Source organism: Drosophila guanche, unplaced genomic scaffold (assembly GCF_900245975.1).
Source record: "Drosophila guanche unplaced genomic scaffold, DGUA_6, whole genome shotgun sequence".
NCBI classification, from domain to species: Eukaryota; Metazoa; Arthropoda; class Insecta; order Diptera; family Drosophilidae; genus Drosophila; species Drosophila guanche.
In genome coordinates this window covers 781,764-803,972 of record NW_022995747.1, presented here as the reverse complement: position 1 = coordinate 803,972, position 22,209 = coordinate 781,764, and the positions used below count along the sequence as shown (strand labels likewise).

Genomic DNA, 22,209 nt, shown 5'->3' with positions numbered 1-22,209 from the left:
CTGATGAAAATCGCACACCTGAAGATGACCCTCGTGTCCATGCTACTGACGGTCATCGGCATGAACGTGCTGCTGGTCGGCGGCGTGGGCTGGCTGATTCACTATCTCAAGTACAAGACCATGTGCAAGATCCACCCCCATCTGGTGCAGACGCACTCGCACGTCTACGACTCGGAGCCCTCGGACTACTCGCAGTTCGTGGGCAGCGGCAACTCCTACTCCCCCTACAGCTCGGGGGCGGGTGCAGCGCACGACATCACGGGCAACACCTACAGCAAGGACTGGGCCACGAGTAAGGCCTACAATGGCTACAACTATCTGGACACAATCAGCAAGCGGATACCCTAAAGTCAGAGTCTAGTTCAAATTCGTCGTCTTGTTGCTGCTTAGCTAATTTATTGCAATTTAATAAATGTATTTATGCAGCGTTTCTGTACGCTTGCAAGCGAATATAATTCAGCAATTCACTGCACATTCCTTTCAACGGTTCTGCTTTAGTCTGCCTCCACATAATTCCACAAGCCAAACACCCCGCGCCACTCATAAAAGCATAAAACAATTTGTTTATGGGGAAAGCAAACACACAGCAGAGACAGCTGGCCAGAGGGAGGGCCTCTTATCAGTTGGCCATTGGCATTGCTTCAGTTAAGCAAACAATCCAAATCCGGATTCGCCTTCCTGGAAACAATACCAGTTCCGCACAATTCTTGAACTTAATTGAGCAAATAGGCTTTGGGCACGGGTCTGCCAGCAAATATGAGTGGGAGAACCAACAGGAATGAAATATTAGACAGGAATGCCAGGCCTTCATGTCTGCCTCGCCATCAAGTGAAAGTGAAAGTAGTTTTGCATCTCTTGCATCCCATTCCAAGCTGCTTGTTTATGTTCTTATCGCATCACAGATGGCACTTGGGATAAAGCCTAAGCCATGAACATGCATAGCCAGAGAGAAGTGTGGCAATATATGCAGATTTTGGCACTCAACAATTGGGCAGCCAACAAAGTTTCAGTTTTAATTTGGGTCCCTTGTCCTGCTGGAACGCTGGAACGCTGGCACAGCTGGCACCAAGCAAATATGTGCGGGCGGCTCTTGTGTAGCAAACAATTTGTTTCGGGCTACCAAGAAACGGCTCTCAGAGCCCTCTGTTTATCCAACGAACTACGCACAACTCTCCCAATCAATAAGTCCACACACACACACAGACACACACACACAGACAGAGACGCGCTGGCTAATGCCAGATAAGTCCAGTGGATTCCAGCTAACTGGCTGCTATCTGTTGACTACACATGTAAATGATTTAATGGAGCAGCACCAGAATTCATCTGTTTGCTCTCATTTATGGCAAGCAGGCAGCGAAACCAAACAAAAGCCTCCACTCCAACCAGCAACCACAGATGATAAGCTCCAACTGCCAGCCATTGACAGTCTCCGAAGCTATTAACTTTGTGGCTAAACGACCATCATGTCAGCTCTGAGCCAGAGGAAGTGGCAGTTCTAGAGAGAACTTAAACGACAGCTATATGGATCATAATAATTATAATTCCCTTCTAAAACACGCAATCCGCCCGACTAATGGCTGTAAAAAGCTGCCTGTCTGGGCACAATAATAAAGTACTGCCTAAGGCACGTCCCACGAAAGTCGGTAAACAGAGAAATTATATGACACAGGCACATATTCCACGCTACTATTGTGTCCAGTATGCACTTGAGATCTACGCCAGAATGCTGCCCGCCTGGCTGAACGCGGAGTATATTCAAACCCAGCTGAGAGCCCACACCAAGAATGTTCAGCTGCGAGTCCTTAAGCTTTGGGGCAAGCCCGCCACTGGCAAGGGGGAGAACTTTATTGGCACTGTGACTCGCATCCACGTGGACTACGACAGTGGCGGCAGTGGAGCGGCGCAGCACCAGTCATACATCCTCAAGCAGCCCAGCTCAGTGGACGCGCCCCAGGCAAGCATTTTCTTCGAGTACGATGTGTACGCACGGGAAATGGACATGTACGACTTTGTGCTGCCCAGAATGGCCGAGCTGCTGCGAGGGATTGGAATCAAGGAGAAGCTAACCGCAGACTGTGTGGCTGTGGACAGGCAACACTCCGTTCTGATACTCGAGGACTTGGCGCCTCTCAAGTATGCCAATGCTGACCGGTTGAAGCAATTGGACACGGCTCATGCCAAGCTGGTGCTGGAGCTGCAGGCAAAGTTCCATGCCGCAGCCGTGATACTCAGAGAGCGACATCCCGAGCTGCTGGCAAAGAATTTCTCCACGCATTTCTTCTGCCGAGAGAAGCAGGGATACGGAGAGATCTTCACCAGTTTGTTTGAGTCTTTCATGGGGTATGTCAAGACCCAACCCAAGCTGAATGATCGCTACGGTGCCAAGTTGGAGCTGGTCCTGTCCAATTTGATGGAGTACGCAGCTCGAACTGTCGATGTTGCCCCGGAGGACTTTCAGACGTTGGTTCACGGCGACTGTTGGACCAACAATGTCATGTTCCAATACGATGACAAGGGCTGTCCTGTCAATGTCGTCCTGCTAGACTTTCAGTTCTGCACTTGGACCTCGCCGGCTGCCGATCTGCACTACTTCTGCAGCTCATCCCTGAGGGAAGATGCCAGAGAAAGGGAAACGCAGCTCGTGCAGCTTCACTATTGTGCCTTGACAAAGATCTTGGCAAAGTTCACACATAAATGTGTGCTGCCAAGCTTGCTCGAGTATCAGCTGCAGTTCGAGCGCCGTCGATTCATGAGTGGGTCAAATGTCAGCTGCAGCCTGAGGAATTTTCTATAATTGTTGTTCTTCCAGGTTTTGTTATTGCAATCACACTTCAGCCCCTGATGCTGTACGAGGGCACGGAGGATGCTGATTTTTCGTACCTCTATCAGGATACGCCGAAGGCGAGGCGCTTCCGGGACTCGATGTTTGCTTCGGAAAAAGTGCAGAGAATGGTGGAAAAGATGTTGCCAGTGGCAGATGCCAAGGGACTGTTGCAGCCACAGTAGAAAACTTCGCATTTAAACAATAGAAAGCTGCGATGAAACATAGTTGGAACGTATCCTATCCCAACTCAAATAAAATATCCACTTAAAAGGTAGTAGATGTGCCTGAGACAGACAATGGAAACTCTCAGTCGGCACCTAGTAAAAGTAACTGGGAATCAGGTGCGAGTTTTGTGCCAACTCACGATGTGTGTGTCGTCGTGTGGCTTAATTGTTTTATTGCCAGGAGAATAAAATGTATAATGAATGCAAAAGTGAGCAAAAGATTGGCCCCGGGGGGACAAGCCTGCTTATCGGAGGCAGTTTATACTTTTGGCCGATAAGAGCTGCGGATTTCGTCATCATATAAACTTTCGCACAGAGGCTGAGCTGTCAGATTTGGCTGAGAATTGGACGCCCGAGCAACACTCACGATGCTGCCCACTTGGTTAACGGAGGAATATATTCAAGGCCATCTGCGCGCCTACTGCCAGGATGAACAGCTGCGAGTCCTGCAGCTGTGGGCCAAGCCAGCAACGGAGAAGGGCGGCAACTATGTGGGCGTCATGACGCGCCTCTACGTGGACTACGAGGACGGGAGTGGCGCGTTGCAAAAGAAGTCGTATATCCTGAAACAGGCCTGCCCCGCAGACGCTTCCCAGTCGAAACTATTCCAGGAGTACGACGTGTACAATCGGGAGATGGACATGTACGAGCTGGTGATGCCCAAGATGGCCGCGCTGCTGCGGGAGATTGGCTTCACGGAGAAGCTAACTGCAGAGGCTGTAGTCGTGGATCGGGAGCGCACCATCATGATACTCGAGGATCTGGCCACGCTCAGATACGTGAATGCGGATCGCGTGCAGCAATTGGACTGGGCTCACACCAAGATGACGATAGAGCTGCTCGCGAGGTTCCATGCCGCCGCTTTGGTGCTCAATCAGCGTTATCCTGAGCTCCTGCGAAACAATTACTCATCGCACTTTTTCTCGCGTGGCAAAAAAGGCTACGAGGAGATCTTCACGGGCTTGTTCAAGGCTTTCCTTAGGTATGTAAACACTCAGCCGAGCCTCAAGGAGCGCTACAGCGAAAAGCTGGAGCACATTGCCGCTCATCTGATGGAGTACGCAGCTCGGTCTGTGGATGTGGGAGACAAGGACTTCCAGACACTCATCCACGGCGACTGCTGGACCACGAACGTCATGTACCAGTACGACGACGAGGGAAGTCCCGTCACAGTCATACCCATAGACTTTCAGTTCAGCACTTGGACATCGCCGGTTGTCGATTTGCTTTACCTCTTCAGCACTTCTCTCAGGGCAGAAGTCAGAGCGAAGGAAACCGAGCTCGTGCAGCTCCATTACTATGCGCTGAAGAAGAACTTGGAGAAGTTCTCCTACCAGGGTGTCGTGCCCAGTTTGCACGAGTATCAGCTGCAGTTCGAGCGCCGCAGATTCATGAGTAAGTGGAGAGAGAAACACTGCCCACCAAAGAACATTCTCTAAGAGTTCTCTTGCCCCCCACAGCTGTCATAATTGCCAATCTGTTCCAACCCATTATGGTGTATGCAGGCACAGAGGAGCCCGAGTTCTTGAATCTCTATCAGAGTACTCCGGCAGGAGTTCGTTTCCAGGACTCCATGTATGCCTGCGAAAAGGTCAAAAGGATTGTGGCAAATATTCTACCAAGGATGCCAAGGGCCTCTTGGATCCTCAGTGAAGTTTAGGCTAGGATTAATTAATACAACAAGAAATCTGTCAGCGTGTGCGCGAGATTGTGTAAGGTTCAGGGCTTTAAAGTTTGCCATTAAGTTGAGTTGATGTTGATAACAAAATGTCTTTTGTTTGCGCGTGGGAACAGCGTGCAGACAATGAGAGTCTTTTATTGGGTTGTCTGATAAGCGCAGACACGAAATAATCACAGCTAGAATGAATACATGCATTTGTACAGCTCCCAGCCCACTGTGCGCAGCTTTTGGCGTACTGCTTCAACCCCTAACTTCGCTGATAAGAAAGCTCTGCGCAGCTGTTGGGCCACAACAAACCCGAAAGCGATGGCCAGTAGCCTGTTGACGGCCAGCAACAGAGCGCGGCACGTTCTGTTCTGCTTCAAACTTCTGTCAGATACGCGGCGTATACGCAACGAGCAACAACGGTGTTCCTCCGAGGCAGAGGCAGCGCTATTTAAGCAAGGGGATGCGCCCCAAAAGCCAACAGATGGTCGCTGACTGTGCCCGCGTGTGGTTATCGGGGATCAGCAAACAGCCACAACTAAACCGCTCCACATTATTGTAATACAAAAAACGCAAACAGCAAAGAACCGAAAGGGGGCAATAAGATGGAATATTTATACAAATTCTTTGAATCGACAAAAAAAGTGCTCTAAAGGTACCTCCTCTCTCTCTCTCTCTCTCTCTCTCGCTCTCTCTGTGTGTGTGTGTGATGTGTGGAAATTGTTTTGTGTTTGCTTTTCCAACGATCCAACGATGTGCAGCCATTAAATTGTTGAAGGCGTGAAAATTTGGCAGCAGCAGCAGCCGTGAGCGGCGTAAAGGCTAAAGTGGGCCGCGGAAATTCGCTAATAACCCGCCGGACGGCGGACGGCGGACTGTGTCTGTTTTTATGATGATTACTTTGTGGAAGTTGCAACTCGCGGCCTCCGAATCAAAGTAATCGAATGAAAATAAAGATTGCTGCGCAGTGGCGGAGACTCCCGCGGGACTCGCGGCTAAAGTCAGTTTCTGTGATGCGAAGTGACGTGTGCAGGGGAGCGGGAAAATCATATTTGTGCCAAAAACTACAACTACGAGTGGCTCGGAGACGACGGTCAGTGAATGTGCGCAGGATGTTGTGGGTGATTCGAGTGAAAAATGAGTGTCTGACGTGCCAGAGCAGCGCCACACAGTCGGCGAATTATTAAAGGATGTCTGTGTCACTGGAACTGGTGCACTCAGAACTGAGATATAAACCAAAAACAAATTGCTTAATGGCCGCATTAATGGAAACATAATCGATGCTCGCTTAATGGACTTTTCCTGCGCGTGAATCAGAATATTATGGAGCAAGTGGGACAGTTGTTGATTCAACGATTAAGTGGATTGTAAATGAGCACCTGCCTGCCCAAAGAGCAGACATTTTAATTAGAGTTTCAGCCAAAAGTGCTACCTGCTTTAATTGCTCCTCTTCGTGTTAAAGCTGGGCGGCATAATTCATTAGGGCTCCGATGCTAAGCTTCTTAGGGCCCTCGTAAACTTTGCATAAGTTTTGGGGCAGGCAGCAACTGCGCCTGAGCAATGCAATCAGGGATAGGGACTTGTGCAGCAAGTTGCTGCCGCTGCTCAAAGATGCCCCAAAGTCCAATAATTTCGTAGAAAGTTCTCTCTGTGTGTTTGGCATAAATTCTTCGAGCTTCGAGAATTCATTTGCAGCAAGTTTGTGCAGCGGCAGCTGAGGCATCCGCTTAAATGCTCAACAGCAGCACCCCGAACCCCCGCACATAAATCTCTTTCTTGTCTCCCTTCGCGCAGCGAGTGCATTCGAAAGTGCAGACTAAATGAATAAGTGCTGCCCCATAGGAACAGGAAACAATCGTATCGCAGATACAAGCAGGGAGAGGCACCCAGAGGAACAGAACACTCCCGAGGCAGTGGGAGGAGAGAAGATGGTGAGTGTAGTAATTGCAATATAAATACTTAAAGCGTGGAGAAGATGTCAAATGGATAGAAATGACTTTGTTTCCTACCACCCTTTCCACCCTCCGCGAAAGCGAGCAAAACTTTTCCTCGGGTGCGGCTCGACTTGGCCTGGGCTGTGCGTGTTTCCTGGAAACACAATCCGCCTGACTTATGGCCAAGGACTCGCTCCATTTGGCATTTATATTGCGCTCTGCATGTGTAGTCCTGTGGCTAGAGTAGGGGAGTTCCGCCCTACTATGATAGCAGCTCAGTGGCTTCTTTTTTTGCTAATGGCGCCTCGGAAATTTGAATATATTTTGTGTACCAGAAATAGCACACACCAAAAGCAACTGTGTGTGTGGGGACAAGTGAAACTTAAGCACTCTGAGTCGTCTGCAGCTTTGACACCGAAGACGTGTTAAGCCATCTGAATTCGCTTTGTTACAAAAAAGAAACGAAGGCAAATCCCAGCTTAGTCTGGCTCCACACTGTTCGGTTGATTAATGTTTAAATTGAAGCTGACCGGAAAAACAAATGTGACTGGGGCATGCGAAATCGAAAACAATTCATTCAATAGATGCTCCAAGAAGGGAAAATTGAGACATTCGCCAGTCGACAGGGGCAATATGTTCCTGCTTGTGGCAAGCAAGTGGCCAAAAAGGCAATCAAATTCATCTCACAAACAATGAACATCAGCATAAATAAATCACACACAAATGGCTGAGTCGAAATTCCGACAGGCAGCTGCCAGAGGCCAACACACGGATCCAAACCGAGGAGGGCTGGCATTTAAAATCTTTGTCACGCTCTGTTTATCCATCCAATGAAGCGAGCAAGCCAGGGCGGGAAAGAAATTATACAAAATTGTGTGACAACTGCCAGGGACTTGAAGCTGCTTTGCATAATTCCGGCAGCTCCTCGGGGGAAAACCCATTCAAATTCAACATCCACCTAGCCTTCGATTCGCAGAAATCTGTGATTGAATGTTTTGCTACAAATTGATGATCAGCCTTTCGGGTCCGGCTTCAGTGCCAGCTTAAACAGAAGTGGCATCCTAAATGCTTTCGTCGGCATACAGCAGGCTCATGGGTGGACTGTGGTCAGCAGAGGGTCGGTCCCACTTCCGATTGTTTGAGTTCCAGCACAAAGTTTCGGGACAGCGCAAATATTTGTCAATTTAATTGGGGAGAACTTTAAATTAAATTTCCATGGAAATTCCCTCTGTCTATCCTTCTCTCGCAATGAATGAAACTTATCTCTCCACCGTTGGAGATGGCTGAGGCAGAGGCAGCCAGCCGATTGGAGAGATTTATCGCAGCTGTCAGTGGTAATGCATACCTTTGGGCGCCCCCACAAAGAGGTTTCTCCTTCATCGATGCTGACAAGTGCGCAGACATTTGGTGCATAAAATTACACGATTATTTTTGGCAAATGTCGTCATTTATAACAGTGTCCCTCTGCCGCTGATTGGTGTCCCCGTGGAAGCGGAGAGTGTCTCTCTTCTGACTTTTCCCTAATTATATGCATGGCTCTGTCACTGAAGATCTACTGCGGAATGGATACAGCACGGCTGTGGACCAAGTTGGGCATGGCAACGGGAGACCGAAAAGACTGAGCAAAGCCAAAAGAAATGTTGGGAAAAACTTTAGAGAATGTGCAAAGTCAAGTCCCATGAAGTCCCCCAGAGCCACGGCCATTGTCTGTGTCCAAGGAAGCATTGCGAAAAACTAAAAGCTTTTGAACTTCCATCAATGGCAGAGATCTCAACTCAATTATCATGTTTAGGGCAGAGCCTGGGCATGACCTTGAACACTGTTTCCCTTCAATTCGTGTCAAATGCACATAGAGCCAGCCCCCAGGGACGAGTAGTGGCGCGTGCTGGGCCACCTACTGGCACCGAGCAGGAAACTTTTCGTGGGGTTTGTATTTTTAGCCAAAAGAAACTCATAAATCGTGTGGAATGTGGCACGCAAAGCCTTGCACCCTCTGATTGGAACATTTGTAAGCAGACTGGGCGAGTAATGAGACATTTTGCTTTGCAGATAATCAGCATGAATCAAACGGAATCGAAACCGAGCTGGAGCGGCAGTGTCCGCTTCCTCGACGAGCAGCATCCGCTGGACTATCTGGAGGTGGGTGTGGCCCTCGTGAATGCCAGCAGCAGCAGCAGCAGCGCAGAGTACAACGAAACGGGCAGTGGACCGCTGGACCCGGAGCTGGTCGAACGCTTCCTCAGCAATCGGGCAGTGGACAGTCCCTGGTACCACATGCTAATTAGCATGTACAGCGTCCTCATCGTGTTCGGGGCTCTGGGCAACACGCTGGTCGTCATTGCCGTTGTCCGCAAGCCAATTATGCGCACGGCCCGCAACCTCTTCATACTCAATCTGGCCATCTCTGGTGAGTGTCTCCCTCTCGCTCATGGACCCGAGCTAACTGGCGTGTGGATTAATTGCAGATTTGCTTTTATGCCTGGTCACCATGCCGCTGACATTGGTGGAGATTTTGACCAAGTACTGGCCCCTCGGCTCCTGCTCCATTCTGTGCAAAATTGTGGCCATGCTGCAGGCACTTTGCATATTCGTTTCGACAATATCCATAACAGCCATTGCCTTTGATCGCTATCAGGTTAGTAGCAGCCATCCCAAGGGTTCCTTTATGCCAACAATCGATACAATCTGTATCGCTCCCCTCCGCAGGTGATTGTCTATCCCACGCGGGACAGTCTGCAGTTTGTGGGAGCCGTGACCATACTGGCTGGCATTTGGCTGCTGGCGCTGCTCCTGGCCTCTCCGATGTTCATCTACAAGGAGCTGCTGAGCGAGGACACGCCGCTGCTGCTGCAGCAGATTGGGCTGCAGGAGCAAATCAGATTCTGCATCGAGGACTGGCCGAGCAGCAACGGCCGCTTCTACTACTCGATCTTCTCGCTGTGCGTGCAGTATCTGGTGCCCATCCTGATCGTGTCGGTGGCCTATTTCGGGATCTACAACAAGCTGAAGAACCGCATCACCGTCGTCACCGTGCAGGCGGCCTCGTCGCAGCGCAAGGTGGAGCGGGGCAGGCGCATGAAGCGCACCAACTGCCTGCTGATAAGCATTGCCGTCATCTTTGGGGTGTCGTGGCTGCCGCTGAACTTTTTCAATCTGTACGCGGACATGCAGCGCTCGGGCTCGGGGCCCAGCTCGAACATGCTCGTGATGTACGCCATTTGCCACATGATCGGCATGAGCTCGGCCTGCTCCAATCCCCTGCTCTATGGATGGCTCAATGACAACTTCCGTAAAGAATTTCAAGAACTCATATGTCGTTGCACTGAATCCACTAATGTTGCTCTTAATGGTCACACGACAGGCTGCAACGTGCAGGCGGCAGCGGCGCGGCGGCGGCGCAAGCACGGCCACGCCGACATCTCCAAGGGCGAGCTGAAGCTGCTCGGCCACAGCGGGGCAGGTGGCGGCGGGGGTGCCAACGGTGGCGATGGTGGCGATGGTGGCGATGGTGGTGTGAGCGTTGCAGCCACCGATTTCATGACCGGACATCAGGATTGTGGACTGCGTAGCGCCATGACCGAGTCTGTGGCGCTCACCGAGAATCCCATGCCCACGGAGGTCACCAAGCTGATGCCTCGGTAAAGACACACACACACACACACACACACACATACATCCCTTAGTCTGTAGGCAAAAATGTTGCATGCTGCTGCTCCTTTTTCCTTTCCTTATTCCATTTTATCGCATGCCGTTGTTGTTTTTGCGTTTTAAGTAGCCATCGAATATGACTCAACAGTTTGTATGGAACCTTTTGCAGTTTGGAACAATACTAAATTGCATTTGTTGTGCTTGTACTCCTCCATTTCCCCTACGACTTGCGCTACATCCAGGCCACCCCGAGCCGGAGGAGGAGCAGCGAGAGCCGTGAGAATCGTCTGAGTGCGAGTGAAGGAACGAGCGAGCGGACGATATATTTATTGTCCAGTGATCCAAAGCCAAGCTGAGTTACACCTAGGTTTAAGACAGCCAACGAGGAGTATAATAACCCATAAATAGTACATAATATAATCGATAATCTATGCCCAAATCATCATCACTTTCTTTGGTAAGAAAAGACTTGGTCTAGACTTGGACTATTTTGGGTTGGTAATTTCGTTTCCTATCGAATTCCGAAGAGTAATTGTATGAGCCCACAACTGAAATTCGGTCATTCGATAAGTCGCTTATAAGTTGCCATTAAAACAGTTCCTAAACACTTTCATTTCCCCTCTCGAAAGCCGCGATACCTTTTCGAATAAGCTAGTACATAATTGCATACATAAATACATAGTTCATACATAATTACATGTAGTAGACATTCAGCGCATCATTTTCTACGGTTAAGCACACTCAAAGTTCGCATAATAATTGTCATCTGTATAATAATATAATCGGAGTGCAGTAACCTTAGAGTAAATGTCAGTTCTTACAGCTAAACATAAATGTAAACCGAATGAATTTTAATAAATGTTGTTTACAAATCCAAAAGCAAGGATCGAATGTGGGATTGGGGATTAGGCGGTGTCCAAACGGCAGTGTAAAAATGTATATAAATATATTTTAATGAAAAACTGAAAGGTTATTGTATTTAAACCGCATTTCACAGTGGCTTCTGTGAGGATTTGAGGCATGAACGCCGAAGGCCCAGACCTCGTACTCGTACTTAACCTTTAGGTTTGCTTTGCTATCCATTGGGCCGCACGAATGTCGCATAAAAACCTATGACCCCCCATAAAAAGGGCCTAAATGTGGGCGAACTGTGATTATGGTTATACAAACAGGCAAGCAGATAGATGGATACAAATGGCGGAAGTTGTGCCTGTGTGTGGGCAAAGGCTTCAAGGCGTTCCGGAACCCTTGAACCAAAGGGAAATGTCAGCAACTATAACAGCATGTGGGGGATACTCATTACTCTCTCTCTCTTCCTCGCCCATTTCATGACGCTCCACTTTGAGTGCGTACTCAGGTGAGTGGGCGCGGAGAGAGATGATTACAATTCAATTACACACTGGGTGAAAGGTCGGTCAGCAGCCCGCTATCCAGCGGCCGACGTGTGACAGAAACGTGACCGGCGGTCGAGTGAATTATGTGACACAGCAGCGGGCGCAGGAGGAAAGTGAAGAGTTCCCACCAGCCAGCAGCAGGCAGCGTTCAAAGTGAAACAAAATAAAATAAACTAATTAAAAATTTCCATCCATCGGGGAATCAGAGATGTCGCCAAGTGCTGACGCGGCTGCTGAGTCTGCTGAGGCTGCTCGGGCTGTGGCTGCTGCCAGTTCGCTGTTTTGACGGCTTGTAACGCTCCTATGCACTTGCTTGTGGCTTGTGAAAGTGTTTACTTTGCGTTACTTTACTGTCACTGCCAGACTTATGACGGGGCGTGGCCGCCACAGCTCCCACCCCGCTGCAGAGGCTGGCTGGCTGCGGTCATCATGGGCTGCGCTGATTACGACGAAAAACCCTATTCAACTTTCTTCACAGCCAAAAGATGGAAGATTGCGTAATGCAAACAAACCCATTCTGAATATCGATGGCTGGCAGAGTGTGAATCTTTCAGTTTGGTCATGAATTAAGCCCGATGAGAAGAGCGCAGCGTGAGCGCACAATTAGCATATTGATGGGCAAAAGTGAAATTAAAGTTGGCAATGGAATGCCAGGAAAAGGCTCGCAAATATTGACAACATTCAAGCAATCTTGTGGCAGCCCAAAAAGACACTTGGTGGGAACAGAACTCAGACCCAGAGTCGTCCACATCCAGCCTGAGTTCAAGGCAATTACATCGAGCCTTGGACACATGTCAACTGGACTGATGTGGGCATCTCCCCCCAGCCCCTAATTGACGCTAAACGAATTCGCTTTTAAGCACTTTCACAAGAGGATGGAGATGGTGCCAAGCTGGGCACATAATTCATGCATTGTCTGTGTGTTCGCATAGAAGTTGGCCCCAATAGTACATAGAAATTGTTTAGAAAACATTGCACAGCGCATGGCTGGCCCATTGTGGGGGTCTGTTACATTTGGAGCTGAGTTATTGATTTTGCGGTCTCATAAACTGGCTTTCATTTCGTTGTGCTCTTTTGGCTCTTGGCTTGGCCGCTTTTGCTGCGGTCAGGGGGAGCGCTGTCGTTTCCGCTTGTTGGCCACAAGTCAATGGCAAAGTTTGTCACCAGAAATTAATAACAATGTGCCGCTTAGTTGGCCAATTCTAGACGACTGATGCGACTTTCTCATGCGCAAACCGTAAAAACCGGCTCCCCCAGCCGATCATCAATCAGAGTCTCTTCAGGTACACAATAAGTGAAAATTTGCACTCGTTTCGCTGCACAGAAGCCAGACCAGTTTTCAGCAACGAAAAATGAATATTTTATGATGCATGCAGCAAGCTGCAAGTGCACCTTAGTCCTGTAATCCCCACCGACAATGCCATTGACAGCGTGTGCAGCATCAACCATTATTGGTTGCGAAAGTCCTGAGAGGTTCATTTAGAAATCAGCGGAGCATGCAGCAGCTCTCTGACCAACCGCAGAAGGATTCACTCGGGCAAGAGCACAAAACCCCCGCCCAAACTTTATACAAGATTCTTGAGGAAGTTCTGGTTTTTTCTCGATGGAAAACTATCCTTTTGCTGACCCTTTTCCAAGCAGAAACACATAAACTTTTCCATTTACATTGTTGGGGCTGCCTTCCAGTACTGCAATTTGTGTAACATTTTGCAACATTAATTATTTGATCGAGGATGAATTGTGGGCCTCCGGCCAACGCTGCAACAGAATGAAATTGTTGAGAAAAAAAGGAAACAAAATAAAACAACTTGCATGAAGTTTTGAGGCAACTCATCGACAACGTAAAGTTTTAGCCGCTTGCCAAGCAAAATCGAAAGTTCGCGGACTCAATGTCAGGCACCGACTAGCAGAGTGACTAAGTGACCGCCTTGCCTGTCCGTTAGTATATTCCCAAAGTGTGCTGCGGCATTGTGCGGCATGATGCAGCGCATTTCTGGCTGTTTATAATAAATATTCCTGAACGAAATTGACAAGCAACTTCACGACGACAACGACCGGGTTTCCATATTACATTTTTATCACCGGCAAGGGAAGGAGTTTTCATTAGCGACACATTTTCCAGCGGCAAGAGAAAATCGTTACCGCTGCAATGTCATGGCATGTGGCGCTCTTAAGCCGTTCGCTCTCTGCAGGCAGAGAGCAACAAGCAGAAACCAGAAACCAGAAAGCTCAAACTGGTTGATCGCACCCGCCGTTGGCTTTCGAGCTCTCGGGCCACAAGCGCGCCGCAGTCCGATTCGTTGAGCGCTGAACGGCAGACGCAAGCGCGCGAGAAAGCCCCGACCGAGTGTTCGTTCGTTCGATTGATTAAAGCAAATGTCAAAATAGAACTAATCATTGCCGTGTGCCACTACACTTAGATGCCACCAGGAGCCATTGTTCCAACGTGCCACCTGGAAGTGAATCGCGAGTGCCCCAAAGTGGCTCCAAAGTGAAGTGAAACGCAGAAGCGCAATAATTGCATTGACAAAGGAAGTGAATAACAGTGAACGGGTTTCAGCATTTTCACCGGGCCAAATCCAAGAGGCGCCCGACTGCCGACTGGCCGACTGCCGACTCGCCGACTGGCGGCAGCGAATGCAATTCCGATTTCGAAATCCGAAATCCGAACGAGGCGAACCGAACAAAACAAAACGAAAGTCTGGCAAAGAAAGTGCCGGACACGGACACGGAGACGGAGACAAAAGTTCTGCGCCAATGAAATGTCCATGCAAAAATTCAATTAAACAGCAACTCCTAACGGCATTATACGAGAAGGTAAATTGAGTTGTAATTGATGACCCACCGGGATGGCCGTGAGATATGGTAGGAAAGCTTTAATTCGGTGAACAATTAATGAGGGAGAATGTTTAAACAACAAAATGAAAATTATTTGTTAACGCTTCCACTGTCGACACGTTGGCTGTGGTGGCTGTTGGTTGTTGTAAGCAACTGTAGCTGTGTGTGTTTTCACACTGTGTGGGCTTGGAAATAGGAAAGCTCGGACGCTCCGACACTCTGTAATTAATTGTTAAGAGCTGCGAACGGTTATGCAAGCCACACAGCTGGCCTACCCCAACGGACAAAGGGAATCAACCGAAACAGCTCATCTTAGCGGGCAATCGAAAAGCGTCGTCGCCTCCGCCAAATACTTTCTTTTTCGCCTCGATCTGGCAAAGCGATTCGAGTGTGTCATGCGTGCCATTGGACAGTGCCCGGGCCCAAGAAAGTCGCAGCGCGGCGGCAGTCAATCAACTGAAAAATTATGAAAATAATACGGCAAAAGGGGCTGGGCCTCGCCCATTTGTATCGTTTGCCTTTTAACGGGCTGTAGACCACATATTAATTACCGTTGAGCTGGACAGTGAGCCGTGGAAATGTGGTTAGTGGTGCAGCTAAGTGAAATGATATTCGAGTGCATCCAGCAAGCAGTCAAGAAACCCAGATGCCACCATCGAATCGAGAGTCATGTCTGTTTGCCGAGCTCCAAGTTGCAAGTTGCAATTTGCCCCACTCGCACTTTCATTTCAGCAGCGTGATCTGTGAGCTGTGAGCTGTGAGCTGCAGGCACTCTGCAAAAGACTTTAAATCCCGACAGACCGGGATGTGAACGACGTGCGGAAGATGGCAACCGCTGGGGAGGCAACTTTCTTGGCTGCCAGCAGTCTGAGTGCTCTCATATCCGACAGCTGCAGATCCAGGCCGACTTCATATGCCATCTACATTTACATTTACATCCACATACACATCCACATCCACACAAATCCAAGCACCACTTCCATATGGAAATTATGTTTTTTGGCTGAAGTCTGACATCTCCTCCCTCTGGAGTGGGAGTGAGAATGGAAAAATTCCACTCTTCATCCTGAGCCACCCTTGTAAAGGGCATGTCAAAATGTGTTTTCCGCTCACTTGAGCTTGACACTGAATTGGCTGTGAATTGAATGTTATTTGATGAACATTTCGTTGAACAGCGATTGCATCATTAACAAACTCAAAGCAATTTTAATTCGTGTTTACAGCACAGATTTAATGACATAAATGGCTTGCTGACTGCCTGCAAATGACGCAGATGAAACTTTCTAAAACAAAAGCGAAATGGCAGCGAATCACTGATACTCGTATGTAGATGTGCCTGATACCAGGGACTGTTGCCACTTCAAAAATGTTTAGACAAACGCGAGCGGCACAAGTGGCAGGCCAGGCACGCATGTAAATCACTCAATTTGAGTGAGTGGTTGGCGGCTGCGGGGAGCTGCGACTACGCCCCGAAAAAACAATCAGCGCCTAATGGGCCCGCGTACATTCCTGCCAAATTGGTAGCTAATTGGCGAAAACATCATTCCATTTGACGCAACACAGAGAAATTGCATTAACAGCGCACTGCGCGAGGGATCAGTGCGAATCGAAAGTCCTACGCCAAATCGATAAAAGCCATTCGAAAAAGGTCTTGAGAAACCAGCAGAAGCCAGGCAAAATGTCTCACGTAGAATCCATTAGTTTGTATTAAAGTCAGAGAGAGAAAGAGAACGGGTAGTGGAATGGGATGCGATTAGAAAGAAAGTTACTGCCCTTTCAGGATTGACATTACATTTTATGTTTGTGGCTAAATGTTTGACTTAAAGGCAGTCAAAGAGGAAGACTTAAAAATATAAGTGGCTACATACATAATACAAGGGACCGCTTACAGTAAAAATATGACTCTTTACTTTTATCGTACTTCAATTCCTGCTTAATGCAGAATTGGAGTGCCGAAAACGACGACGAAAAACGGAATAGCGAAAACTCTCCCTCTCCCACTCTCTCTCTCTCTGGCCGGCGTCTGCTGCGTTCTCGCGATCTCCTCTTTGTTCTGCTACCTGCTACCTGCTCTCCAGGGTGGGTCCGCGTTTGTGTATTCCACGCAGCCTGCACACATTTTTCGCTACCTGCTCTTGCACATACGTACATACATATGTATATACATCTGTATTTGCTTTGGTCTTATTGCAAAGCTGACCTTGCGAGTCGCACAGCAATCTTTGCTGTACAAACGCATGGTTGAGTGCATGTACCTGTCAAGCCAGAGATTAGGCGCTCAACCACGGCGCTCTTTAGATTTTAGAGCTTTGCGGTCGTTGCGGTCCAACTTGTTCTCGGCTGCGTGTGGACTTTGAACGCAGGGAACAGTTATGTCACACACAAAGAGCTATGATGCAGCCGTGGTTTCTGGTTTATGACCGCTCTTGACCGTTAGTGGACACCATTTGTCAACCAGCTACACTCTACAATCCACTGTCCACTGTCCACATCGCGACTTCAAACTGGTTGCTTATTGTACTTTGTCGCTTCACAGTGGCGGTGTCGGTGTCGTTGTCGTTGGACGAGCGTGTCGCAAATGATGATTGTCAGCTTATTAGCCTCATGACCCTTGCACTCTTATATAAAGCTAAAGCTAATGGATGGATATGTGTATGTAGGTATGTGCTTGGCTAGTGTGAGTGTGTCTGGTGCTCCCAGACCAGACCCCCGCATCTCCGCAGACTCCCATCACTCCGCATTACAGGCAGATGGGCGCAGGCTGTCAGAACTCTGTAAACTTTTGCGACTTAATTGAGAAACTTCGTTTTGGCTGAGCGCCGCTTCGCATAGAATAGGCCAGACTCCAGCCCCCAGAGAATAAATATGCTAAAACCGAAGCACAGAGGTAGCAACAAATCTGATTAAATGCTTCCACTGGCTGATGCTGATGCTGCTACCAAAAGTTTGCCTCTACTATGTATATCAGGGCGGAATAGTAGAGCATGAAGGCAGACCGAGCACAAACTATAACTAATTCCTACTTTTTACCTGCCCAAAGTCGGTCGGGAGACGAGGGAGGGAGTGCAAAAGGGTTCTCTGCTCGGTTCGAATAGTGCCAGCCGAGGCATCACTCGGCTGCATTGGAGACTGCCTGTAAGCTGAGGCAATTTCGTGTTCTAATTGTAATTGTTGAAACTAATTTGCATAAAGCGGTGGGGTATCCATGGCCCTGAAGCGAAGCACCCCACTGCATACTCCCCGTGTAATTAATGCAGTGCGGGCGTTGCGAGTGTAGAGAATGAGTTTTCCATCAGCATGTGGAATATTTTTGTAAAATATTTGGACATCTCCACGAGCAGCTGCATGGCAGAGCTTCCGACTGAACAAAAGCTTGCCAGAAGAGATGATAAATGATGCCCTTAAATGGCCAAGCAATGGCACATATTTATGTTTCCATTACTCTCTAGGGTTACTGGCTTACTGTCTGCTTATGTAAGGGAAGATGCAACTCGCTGCCAAAGACAAAGGGAATCGGGTAAATGTCGGGAGGGGGTCCGCAATCCGATTAAAAGAAACCGAGTTGCTCCATTCAAAGGCAAATCAGTCAACGGATCATTCAAAGCCCCAACTGACCTTCCCAATTTGAATGTACTTACCAGCCACAAAGCGCAGGCCACGACAAATTATTCTGAGATAAAAAATAAGTCTGAAGACTTTGCTGCAGCTCTTTTTTGACGCTTAAAGGGAGCTTGGGGAGACACAAGAAGCACCACATCCCACATCGAACTGCTGCATTCTTATTACCTGCCAACCTGTGCTCCAATTATGTTTACTGTCAGCTGCAGTTGGCCCTGCCTCTTCTTGCTGTGTTTGCGTTCAATTGTTTGGCGCAATTTGTGGCGATGAAGCCAGCAAACCGAGTTCTGTAATAGTCTTGCAAGGCATTTCGTTTGTGGACCTACTTGGCGTTTGTGAAAACGAAAGTGAAAATGCAACACGAATATAACGTGATCTGGGCGTCTGATGGCAGAGCCAAAGCCAAAGCCAAAGCCTTCATTGCGATGCTTCGCTGAAATGGTTGGGATGTGTAAATACAAACAAAACTGTGTACATTTTCACTTTTACCCCAGCAGAGTAAAGCATCAGTCTGACTGCCTCACTGGCTGACTGCCTGCCTGTGCCTTTCTGCCTCTCTGTCTTTCTTTCTGTCTGCAGCCTGGCAAAGGCAAGTAAAAACTTGGCGACGTGCACTGTTTGGCCAAGATACTCGTCAGTTTGAGGAGTTGGTGCTGGGAAGGCGGGCACGCGCCCTTAAACCGAGACACCCGTCAAATTCGCAACAGCAAATGATTTGTTTTTCGGGGCAGGCTGATTAGCGCCTTAATGCGCGGATTCGATGGGGGCACGGGGAGTGTAATGGAAGAAAGTTGTAGCAGCTGTGGCAGCCGCTACACAAGGCCATACGTAATGCGCTTATCAAGCATATCGTTTGGTTTCCCGTCACGCGCCTGGAGCTGCCTCCTCCTCTCCCCGACCACGGGAAATACAGCACTTTAATGGCATCATTCTTCATTCTTCATTCCAGAGAGAGACACAGAGAGAGTGCTGCGTCCGGAGTACAGGAGTACTCCCGAGAGACCCGTCGCGAACGTGTGTTGTGGCATGCAAGTGCAGTCACCGCGAGGATAATGGAAATGTTGAGCCAAGCCATCCCTGGGATAGGTAGCCGCCAGGCGAAATTAAAAGCAAACAGCCACAGAAAGCGACGCTGCTGCCCGCTGTTCTGGCTCGCTGCTCTGGCGCTCTGTCATCTCTGGCTGACAGCGACTGCAACTGCAACTGCAACTGCGACTGCGACAGCGTCCAACTTGGACGCACCCTACAGCCAGCCGCTGACAACGATGGGTGGTGCGCCCCGCAACGACGACAACACATTCCGACCCATTCTACCCATCGACATTAGCCCAGAGTTCATTTCCCGCAATGTGTTCACAAAGTCGGGACAATATCGCGTCTTTCAGCCAGCGGAGAGCGAGAGCGACCTTCGCCTAACCGTGGCCATGGGGCGTCGCAACTTCAAGCATCGACCAGAGACAACAGTTGCAGCCAGCAGAGTCGAGCCCAAGAGTGTTTCTCTAACAAAAGTGGAGCAGACTCCGCAGGGCAACAGCTCCGAGACTCTACAATCAGAGCTGAAGGGCCTGGAAGATCTGCTAATGGAATATGTGCAGCAGTTCTTCAGTCAGGGCAAGTATGAGCCGGCTCCTGGGCTGGTGTTGGCGCTGCAACAGAATCACACCAGTGGACACGGTCCGGACAAGGGACAGCGAAGTGTAAGAAGCATTTTGGACGACACCAACGTGGAGCTCAATGTGGCAAGAGCCTTTGAAAGTGCGCGGCTCTTATTCTTCAGCGGTAAGTGGCTGAGAAACCCCTCGAATTCAGTACACAAATAAACCATTTGTGCATTGCAGGCCTGAAGAAAATCATGTGGCCCATCTACATGGGATTACAGGTGCTGAAGAGCGTGCTCTTTGCCATGTTCCTGCCGACCATCGTGAGCAGCGTCACGCGGCTGATTGGAAAGGGTAAGAGGATGGAGATTTAACCAAAACTTTCCGTTGATTGCAACATTTGAACCCCCGAGCAGGCATTACGTCTGGGTCTGCCGGCTCTGTGCCTTTGTTTGTGCGGCCCATGGAGCCGCCGCAGGAGCTGGACTTCCGAGACAACACTTTGAACTTTGACGATGACAGCAAATTCGCCTTGGCAGACGACACCAAAACAGCAGGCGCTTACGAGTACAATGCAGGTGGGTTCGCAGCTAAATTCTGTAGTGATATTCACAACTAAACAAGCTTTTGGTGCACGCTCCACAGAGGCCTCGCAGCAGCAGGCGCTGTACGCCAACTTCAATGGCAATTCAGTCAATCAGGCGACACTCTCGCGCTATGGCGGCCAGCAGATGATGCAGGACACTTACCTCAATGCGCTGCAGAGCATTGGAGCGGCATCCTTCAAGAACTCGCAGAGCCTGTCCGGGTCCTCGAGTGCGGCGGCAGCTGGAGCGGCGCCTGGAATGAACAAGAAGCCAACACCGGCGGTGATGAACACATTCCAGAGCTTCCAGAAGGTGCCCAACTCCTCGCTGCTGCTGTCCAACTACGATCCCTTCTACAGTCCGCTGCTGTCGCGGCTGGACTCGGTGTTTGCCCAGCTCAAGCTGAACTCGGCGAACGAGGCGTGCCGCGAGAAGCTCATCTGCCTGATGTACTCCAATCCCGCGAAGTATGCCCCATACAGCAACCTGGTGTCCGCTCAGCTGAGTCGGTGAGTACGGGCCGCGGCCTGAAAGTATGCGCCAGCAAATGAATTTCCACATTAATCTCAACACAACTTATTATGGTTTCCACTCCGCAGGGAACTAAACGAGCTGCGTAAACCCACCTCCGATAATCCGGAAATCCTGCGCTTCTTCAAGTACATGCGAGCGGCCAAGGACGGGCAGGATGGCGTCGACTGCGAGCAGTCGTTTGTCAAGTGCAAGGAATTCAAGGACTTCGAGAATCCCGCAATGCTTTCCACCTACAACGACATCAACAAATTGGTTCAGGCTCGCAAACTGACGTAGACGAGGAGCAACATTGTTGGAATGACAGCACAAAAAGTTCGCAAAGTCAATGTCAGGCTGATGCCTGATGAGTGGAAGTCTGGGGGAAGCCGGTGGTGGCCTGGGACTCGAGCTGTAATTATGCAAATCGTACTTTAGATAGCCTAGCCTAGCCTAGCCATATATACAAGTTCGTTAGACGCTCCACCGGAGGCAGCAGCTGTCGGCAGACGCCTCCAGAGTGGCGCCTGGCAGTGGGGGTTTTGGGTCTAGGATGGGTCCCGCCAACAGGGGAACTCCATTAACATGCTGTAAATAGAAAACTTTTAGTTGTTTAATTAGCAGGAGCTGGAGCAGGAGCAGGAGCTGGGGCACACCCATCAACGAATGATGCTGTTATTTTTAGCCATTTAGAGCAATTTTCGCCTAGTATTTATTTATAGCCGTAACCTAATGCTTAACCTATTTATTTTGTATGTTTAATAATTTATTCCATTGTTGTTGTTATCCCAAGTAGTCATCGCCAGTTGTTCAGAGCAAGCAAATAAAGTTAATTTGATAAATTGAAAGGCCAAGAAAACTTAAAGGGAAAACCTGTCCATTGTCAAATGATTCGACATGAGCTGAGGCTGCTGATTGGCTTCTGTGTGGATTCAATTGATAATTCATGATAAACAAATTATCCTTTCGCTTCCGCAGCACTCCGTTTTGTTGGCTGCATAATTAATTCCCACAATTAAGTTTGTTTTGCATTTATTGAAACAATAATTGGACCCTTTAAAGGCTGCAAATGTGAAAATTCCCAAAATGCGTTCACTCCTGTTGTTGCTGCGTAAAATAATTATTATTGCAGCAATCCAATTGAGTTCAATTAGCTCCGTCAATAAGCTAATTGACCGACTTTTCATTCACTCACTGGAGAAGAGAACTCCTCACTGGTGGACTCTGCTCACACACTGATTGAAAATAGTCATCGCACTTGCATCAGAATGGCTTTCCCGCTGCAGCAAAGTCCTTTGCAGAGGGCACGGGGTGAATGCAATTGCCAATTGTGCAATTCATTTGCATTGGATTGGCAGTGGGTGC

At 48.9% G+C, this 22,209-nt stretch overlaps 5 protein-coding genes across 6 annotated transcripts in view; all 5 read left to right on the top strand.

Moving 5' to 3' along the window:
- Nucleotides 1–381, top strand: part of LOC117583325 — a 2,126-nt gene extending 1,745 nt beyond the window's left edge. The window contains exon 3 of the mRNA XM_034271585.1: nucleotides 1–381. This exon is cut by the window's left edge and continues 10 nt beyond it. Coding sequence (XP_034127476.1) covers nucleotides 1–348 — 348 coding nt within the window. The 3' untranslated portion in view covers nucleotides 349–381.
- Nucleotides 382–1,701: 1,320 nt separating this feature from the next.
- On the top strand, nucleotides 1,702–3,101 carry LOC117583248. Its single transcript, XM_034271474.1, has 2 exons — nucleotides 1,702–2,756; nucleotides 2,813–3,101. Exons 1-2 carry the CDS (start codon nucleotides 1,727–1,729, stop codon nucleotides 3,007–3,009), a joined length of 1,227 nt encoding a protein of 408 aa, XP_034127365.1. The 5' UTR covers nucleotides 1,702–1,726; the 3' UTR covers nucleotides 3,010–3,101.
- A 263-nt stretch (nucleotides 3,102–3,364) lies between these two features.
- On the top strand, nucleotides 3,365–4,800 carry LOC117583249. The gene is made up of 2 exons (XM_034271475.1): nucleotides 3,365–4,446; nucleotides 4,512–4,800. Exons 1-2 carry the CDS (start codon nucleotides 3,420–3,422, stop codon nucleotides 4,709–4,711), a joined length of 1,227 nt encoding a protein of 408 aa, XP_034127366.1. The 5' UTR covers nucleotides 3,365–3,419; the 3' UTR covers nucleotides 4,712–4,800.
- Nucleotides 4,801–6,233: 1,433 nt separating this feature from the next.
- LOC117583247 (neuropeptide F receptor) lies at nucleotides 6,234–11,114 on the top strand. 2 transcript variants are annotated; one of them, XM_034271472.1, is made up of 6 exons: nucleotides 6,234–6,648; nucleotides 8,701–9,058; nucleotides 9,117–9,286; nucleotides 9,358–9,940; nucleotides 10,013–10,289; nucleotides 10,469–11,114. In XM_034271472.1, the coding sequence occupies exons 1-6, from the start codon at nucleotides 6,538–6,540 to the stop codon at nucleotides 10,482–10,484; spliced, it is 1,515 nt and encodes a 504-aa protein (XP_034127363.1). In that variant the 5' UTR covers nucleotides 6,234–6,537; the 3' UTR covers nucleotides 10,485–11,114. The 2 variants fall into 2 exon arrangements, with proteins under 2 accessions (XP_034127363.1, XP_034127362.1); XM_034271471.1 differs by having other exon boundaries at nucleotides 6,238–6,648; nucleotides 9,358–10,289.
- Nucleotides 11,115–13,978: 2,864 nt separating this feature from the next.
- On the top strand, nucleotides 13,979–21,628 carry LOC117583476. The gene is made up of 6 exons (XM_034271785.1): nucleotides 13,979–14,510; nucleotides 19,099–19,928; nucleotides 19,988–20,101; nucleotides 20,164–20,325; nucleotides 20,393–20,843; nucleotides 20,934–21,628. Exons 2-6 carry the CDS (start codon nucleotides 19,202–19,204, stop codon nucleotides 21,142–21,144), a joined length of 1,665 nt encoding a protein of 554 aa, XP_034127676.1. The 5' UTR covers nucleotides 13,979–14,510; nucleotides 19,099–19,201; the 3' UTR covers nucleotides 21,145–21,628.
- Nucleotides 21,629–22,209: the final 581 nt, after the last annotated feature.

Bases quoted from the DNA above. Each gene is read 5' to 3' on its own strand.
- LOC117583248 (XM_034271474.1), top strand. From the start codon at position 1,727: ATGCTGCCCGCCTGGCTGAACGCGGAGTATATTCAAACCCAGCTGAGA. The intron at 2,757-2,812 runs GTGGGTCAAATG...TTGTTCTTCCAG, and splicing joins CGAGCGCCGTCGATTCATGA to GTTTTGTTATTGCAATCACA.
- LOC117583249 (XM_034271475.1), top strand. From the start codon at position 3,420: ATGCTGCCCACTTGGTTAACGGAGGAATATATTCAAGGCCATCTGCGC. The intron at 4,447-4,511 runs GTAAGTGGAGAG...TGCCCCCCACAG, and splicing joins CGAGCGCCGCAGATTCATGA to CTGTCATAATTGCCAATCTG.
- LOC117583247 (XM_034271471.1), top strand. From the start codon at position 6,538: ATGAATAAGTGCTGCCCCATAGGAACAGGAAACAATCGTATCGCAGAT. The intron at 6,649-8,700 runs GTGAGTGTAGTA...TTTGCTTTGCAG, and splicing joins CAGTGGGAGGAGAGAAGATG to ATAATCAGCATGAATCAAAC. The intron at 9,287-9,357 runs GTTAGTAGCAGC...TCCCCTCCGCAG, and splicing joins TTGCCTTTGATCGCTATCAG to GTGATTGTCTATCCCACGCG.
- LOC117583476 (XM_034271785.1), top strand. From the start codon at position 19,202: ATGGAAATGTTGAGCCAAGCCATCCCTGGGATAGGTAGCCGCCAGGCG. The intron at 19,929-19,987 runs GTAAGTGGCTGA...TGTGCATTGCAG, and splicing joins GCGGCTCTTATTCTTCAGCG to GCCTGAAGAAAATCATGTGG. The intron at 20,326-20,392 runs GTGGGTTCGCAG...CACGCTCCACAG, and splicing joins CGCTTACGAGTACAATGCAG to AGGCCTCGCAGCAGCAGGCG.